The sequence below is a fragment of the Lupinus angustifolius genome, chromosome LG02 (assembly GCF_001865875.1).
Source record: "Lupinus angustifolius cultivar Tanjil chromosome LG02, LupAngTanjil_v1.0, whole genome shotgun sequence".
Taxonomy (NCBI): Eukaryota; Viridiplantae; Streptophyta; class Magnoliopsida; order Fabales; family Fabaceae; genus Lupinus; species Lupinus angustifolius.
In genome coordinates this window covers 20,336,851-20,343,391 of record NC_032010.1, presented here as the reverse complement: position 1 = coordinate 20,343,391, position 6,541 = coordinate 20,336,851, and the positions used below count along the sequence as shown (strand labels likewise).

At 30.5% G+C, this 6,541-nt stretch overlaps 1 protein-coding gene across 1 annotated transcript; it reads right to left on the bottom strand.

The window, feature by feature from the left end:
* Positions 4,656–5,156, bottom strand: LOC109328117 (uncharacterized mitochondrial protein AtMg00810-like). Its single transcript, XM_019561414.1, has one exon. It carries the CDS (start codon positions 5,154–5,156, stop codon positions 4,656–4,658), a length of 501 nt encoding a protein of 166 aa, XP_019416959.1.

Here is a 6,541-nt window from a genome sequence, read left to right as displayed (position 1 = left end):
AAAACATGACTAAGAGAAAATTAGGTAATTGGACATGTGAAATGTTCTAATTTCAATGGTGGTTTCCAATTTTGTTTTTTTCTATATAAATACACATTAATTGGTTGTTTCAAAATCACATATGAAACGTTTTAATTTCAATACTATTATTCAATTGTTTTAAGCTATAGTTTCATTTCTCCATCTTTTTGTTATCCATCATTTACCAATCTCCTATAGGATTTCTCTCTTTCTCTTATTCTAGTCTTTTATATGTTGTTAATATTTCTTTGACTTGTCACGACACGAACCTACAACCGAAATTGATCATTTGTCTTTTCTTAAAGATTAATCAGATGAATTTGAAGCATGGTTATAAAATCATATTCAACAGGTTGGTTCAACTATAAAACTAGTAAATTAGTCCCCATATTAAAACAATACAAGAATTATACCGTTATATAGTTATATTGTCATAATGACCAAAACTAGTTATAAGGTGATTTTAATTTAAAGTGTATTGATCATATCAAACGATTTTCATTTAAAATTATAATTTTATTTTATGAAAATAACATTTTTTACCGAAATGTTATTGTGAATAATCAAACACGTTTATAAACATGTCACACAATTGTCTTTAACATATTTTTTAAATAAAAATATCTATCCTATTCTTAGTTTTTTTAAATTAGTATTAGTATAATATATATATATATAATATATATAACTTATGTAGTTTAATTAGCAAAGAATGATTGCCTTGTTTTACCACCATACTAATATATTGATTGTTTGATAACTGATATAATATTAATAAATTTATATGAACGTATTCTTTGTTTTACTAATAAAATCTTTCCTCAGAGATGTTTGTAACGATTATAATATGTTTAAAACTTTATATTATGATACTATCGACTTCTATGTTTTTAAAGTTTGATTGATAGTATTTAATTTATAAAGAATCTCTAGGATGTAAAGACTATTCATTCAATCACGAAAAAAATAGGAATGTAGACTATTAGGAATGAATTTGTGCGCTCTAGAAAAAAAACTGGAATTTGTATATGAGTGCAATATTTATATATTGATAGTGTAAATATATATATATATATATAGTTATTTTATTATACATAATTAATTTGGATTACTTTTTTGATGAGTTAATAATAACTAAATATGAATTGTAAATGATACAATTATAATATACAAAACTCATATAATATTCATACACACATCTCTCTTTGTATATATGCTTAGGATGTGGGATGTTGCAGGTTTTGTTATAGAAAAATAATAATTTAATATCTATTTCATTATCTAAATACTGAAAGATTGTAAATTTTTTAACATTTCGAGAAAAAAATTATGATTTCTATTATGGTATGAAGATTTAAAAATAATGATAATTTATTTCATTTTGAATTGTTATTTAATTATTATTTTATATTTGGGAAGAGATTCACATACTCCAAAAATTCTTAGTTATCAAGCTATTAATAAGTGAAAGGCCAAAAACTATTGTTTATCAGTTGTATCTTCTTTTAGTTAAAAATGTAGATTTCTCTAAAACTGTTAGGTAAAAATATGGAGTACTTTAAGTTGTTCCCGTTTTTATATTTTTTATGAAAATATTAAATGATTTAAGAAAATAAAAGCAAGTTCTTTTACTTATACAAAAAAAATCTGGTATATATTCATATCATAAATGATTAAATAATGATCTTTCTAAATACAATAACATATATTTGTACAAATTCATAAAGTATAATATTTCTTTCTACAAGTGTTATTTTATATCAATTAATATACACTTTCAAAATACAACAAAAGAAGTTGTAAGATTAACTTTTCATAAACAAATGTTCGCTATTGGAATGATATTTTCTCTCTATAAATACTTTTGAATGTAGTATTTTAATAGATAAAATCTTTTTTTTAAGCAAATTTATGATGGACCACCATTAGGTTTACTTTGCTCAGTTAACCCTAAATGCTATTTTTTTTGTTTCCCATGTACTATGAAGCACGGATACTGATACGTGTGTCGGATACAATTCGTATCTGATACATCGACACACATTTTTTCTAAAATATAGGATACGATACGTTCAGGGATACACGTATAAAATAATAAAAACATAAAATATGATAAAATTATAAGTGTAAATTAAAAATCCAAAGTAAAAAATATAATGGAAATTTAAAATCATTGCCCTCCATAACAAATCTATCTTATCATATTTTAATAAAAACGAATTTATCTTAAAATCATTGCATTCCATAACAAATCTATCTTATCTTATTTTAATGAAAACGAATCTATCTCATCCTATTTTATTGAAAACGAATCTATATATCCTATACTTTACTAAAAACAAATCCATATATCCTATATTTTATTGAAAACGAATTGGATACGTGTCTTAATATTTATTTATTTTATTTTATTCTTTTAATTTTTGGATACTCTATGGATACGCATCCTTCGTGAATCCAAGCGTATCCGTGTCGGATACGTGTCGGACACCGACACGTGAGGATATTTCACGAATCCGTTCTTCGGAGCCCATAGGTATCCTTGCACTGGAGGTAATCTTGTCCGAGCTGGGAACATCCACAGATATGCGGGGCTAACTCTCCCAGCAAACATTTTTCCATCTACAAGACTCACACCCAAGACCTTACTTAAGGGGAATCAAACATGTACCACTTGAACCAACGCTCGTTGGTACCCTAAATGCTATTTGAGATTATACCATGAATTATCATCCTAATTCATTTCCCAAAATATTTTTATTTCATATCTTTCTGATCCCATAAATCTTAATCCAATGCAAACGGTGTTTGTACATTAGTTGTAGTTAGCGAAATTAAATCTTTTAATCAATTATCTAAATATTATATCTAACCTGAGACATATCAAATCATAATTAGTTATCTTTGCTCAAATCTTACCACAAATTATCTTCAATGGACAAACAACGTGCTAATATAGTTTCTTCGTCAATGCTTAATCCTAGCAACACTATTACTTTATGGTACACTTCCTCGACTTAGGCAACGTCATTTCAAGATGGCCTAGAGGCAATCAACACTAACATGAATATTTTATGCTAAGAGGATAAAATGGTCAACTTTTTGGCCTTGCCACATATCCAAATAGCATTTGGCTCACAAAGGTCAAAGAACTCATAACCGACATCATTCTTACTTTGAGGATCTTATCTCTTTATTTGTTTATTAAAAGAGTAAATTACACTGACACCCCCTGAGTTTTAGTGAAATTACACGAACCACCCCTAACTTTTCTAAACTTACACAAACCTCCCCTAGTTATGTATTTTCATTACACTGACCACTCATGTATAAGAAATAAGTGTAATCTTTTAAACAAAAAATGTGATAAATGCAATTAAGTTAAACAAAACATGATATATTGTGTAGGCAAGTCTAAATAATATACAAATCAATGTATCTTTATTATTTTTTGTTACAAAATGCATCAACAATTATAAGGAAATATTGTTTAAATCACTCTTATAATGTAGTGTAACGAACCAAAAATAATAAAGATACATTGATTTGTATATTATTTAGACTTGTCTACACAATATATCATGTTTTGTTTAACTTAATTGCATTTATCACATTTTTTGTTTAAAAGATTACACTTATTTCTTATACATGGGTGATCAGTGTAACGAAAGTACAAAACTAGGGGAGGTTTGGGTAAGTTTAGAAAAGTGAGAGGTGATTTGTGTAATTTCACTAAAACTCAGGAGGTGCCAGTGTAATTTACTCTTATTAAAACGATATTTTTTGAATGAGTTTTATCTCTAGTTATATGCATAGGCTAACATCAATTTCCACTCTCAACAAAATCTCATTCATCATTCACACAATTTAATCTATAATTTTCCACTTTTGTTTTCATTCCCAAATACAAATCTACAAAACATAAAAACTATGACTACATTCTTGTTTTTCCATCCCCACAATCATAATTTAGAAACTATATATTATAACCTATTTACCTTCTCAAGAACTCTCAACCTGAACTCACTATTATTGGAAGAAAATAAAGAAAGAACTTAATCGATTAAGATATGGATAATCGATTATCAAGTGAGGTGTAGGAAGAGAGAAAAATTGAATAGTCCTTCATATTCTGTTATTTCATTTACAATGCCTTTTATAATAGAAATAACTATATGTTTAATCGATTATACAAACCGTTAATCGATTAACGTAACTAGCTAAATGAATTACAATTTTCTCAACACTCTCCCTTAATTCATACTAGCTAAGCTTATCACACCAAGTTGTCTTCTTTGCCTTTGAAAGTCATATCTTTTCAATGGTTTGGTGAGTATATCTGCTTGTTGCTCTTGAGTTATGAAAAATTCTAGCTTCAAGTTGTTCTTTTCCACTTGATCTCTCAAGAAATGATACTTGGTTTCTATATGCTTGCTTCTACCATGAGAAACTGGATTCTTTGCTAAATTGATGGTTGATTTGTTGTCCACAAACAACAACATGAATTCTTCAGCGTGCAATCCCAATTCTCTAAGCAGAGATTGTAACCATATAACTTGACATCCACCCAAAGCTACAATATACTCTACTTCACCTGATGAAAGAGCCACTACTTTCTGCTTCTTTTCTCTAGCTCACAGAGGCTTTACCAAGCTTAAACAAGTAACCAATGGTGCTTTTTCTATCATCCTTGTCACCACACCAATCTGCATCAGTATATTCATGCATTGTTTCTGACTTCTTGTCACTGTTAGTAGGGAAGAACACTTATTGTCCAAGCTTCCCTTGAAGTATCTAAACAATGTTTTTAATACCATCATGTATGAGTGTTTAGGCTCCTCCATAAACTTGCTAACTAATCCAACACCATAGGTTATATCTGGTCTGGAATTACAGATATAACTAAGTGATCCTATCATCTGCCTGTAGAGAATGAAATCTACAGCTTGATCTTCTTGTTTTTCATTGCACAAGGTATTTCCATTTTCAACTAGTGTAGCAGATGAATTACACTCAAACATATTGAATCTCTTGAGTACATCAGAGGTGTACTTTTTCTGGTGCATGACTTTACCTCTAGTTGTCCTCACAGATTCAATTCCTAGGAAGTATGCAAGTGGGCCCAAGTCAGACATCTTAAATTCTGATTCCAACCTACCTTTTATGTCTTCTATATAATCTTTTATGCACCCTGTGATCAGTAAATCATCTACATACAAGCATATGATTATTGATGCTTCTGTAGATGTACCTTTTATGTAGATACCATGCTCACTAGTGCACCTGAAAAGTCCTTGCTTCACAAGGAATATATCTTTCCTCTTGTTCCATACCCTGAGAGCTTATTTCAACCCATAGAGTGCTTTATGCAACCTGTATACCTTCTGCTCTCGACCAGAGACTTCAAAGCCAAGGGGTTGTATCACAAAGACTTCCTTGTCCAATGGACCATTCAAGAAAGCTGACTTCATATTCATTTGACATAGACTCCAATTCTTTGAGCTTACAAGCCTCGCAGTTTCCATCCTTGCTAGTGGTTCAAATACCTCATCAAAGTCTACTCCTGGTTTTTGTAAAAAACCCTTTACATCTAATCTAGCCTTATGCTTGGCCATAATCCCATATAGTCTCAGCTTTACTTTGTATACCCATGTTACTAATATGACTTTCTTTCCGTTGGGAATAGTTGTGAGTTCCCATGTGCAATTCTTCGCAATTGATCTGATCTCTTGCTTCATAGCCTTAATCCAACAATCTTCTCTATCTGCTTGTTCAAATGTTATAGGCTCCATATCTGCGAATAGGGTCATGTGAAAAAGACCACCTTCATATGTGAGTGTAGTGTTAGAGAATACCTCATAGTCTGTCAACCTAGTTGTCTCTGTATTTGCCTTTAAGGTCTTTCCACAACAATTACATTATCTTCACTCCTGACATATTCTTGAGGTGTTCTACTAATGAACTCAATATCAATTTGACTTGCCTTGTGTGATCCTTCCTGACTTCAGTTCTAGTCCCAAGATTTAGTTTCATCAAACTTGAGATCTTTGTTGTATGAAATGGAGTTAGTCACATGATCATATAACTTGTATACAACTGTTGAGTGATATCCTAGAACGATTAGCTTTTCTCCTTTGTCATCCAACTTCTTCCTCTTGTTATCTTGTATGCGTCTATAGCAGATTGATCCAAATATCCTGAAGTGTTTCACACTTGGCTTGAGTCCTGACCATGCTTCTTCTAAAGTCATTCCTTTTAGTCTTTTAGTAGGACTTCTGTTAGCAATGTAGGCTACAGTGGCCACAACTTCCCCCTAGAATCTCTTGGGAAGTTTCTTAGTTTTCATCATGCTCCTGGCCATGTTTAGGACAACCCTGCTGACCCTCTCTGCAATTCCATTCTATTGGGGTATATGGTGAAATGACCTCATGAGTAATGCCTTCTTTATCGTAAAAGTCATGAAACTCATGAGATACATACTCCCCACCACCATCACTTCTCAAAAACTTCAATTTGTTAT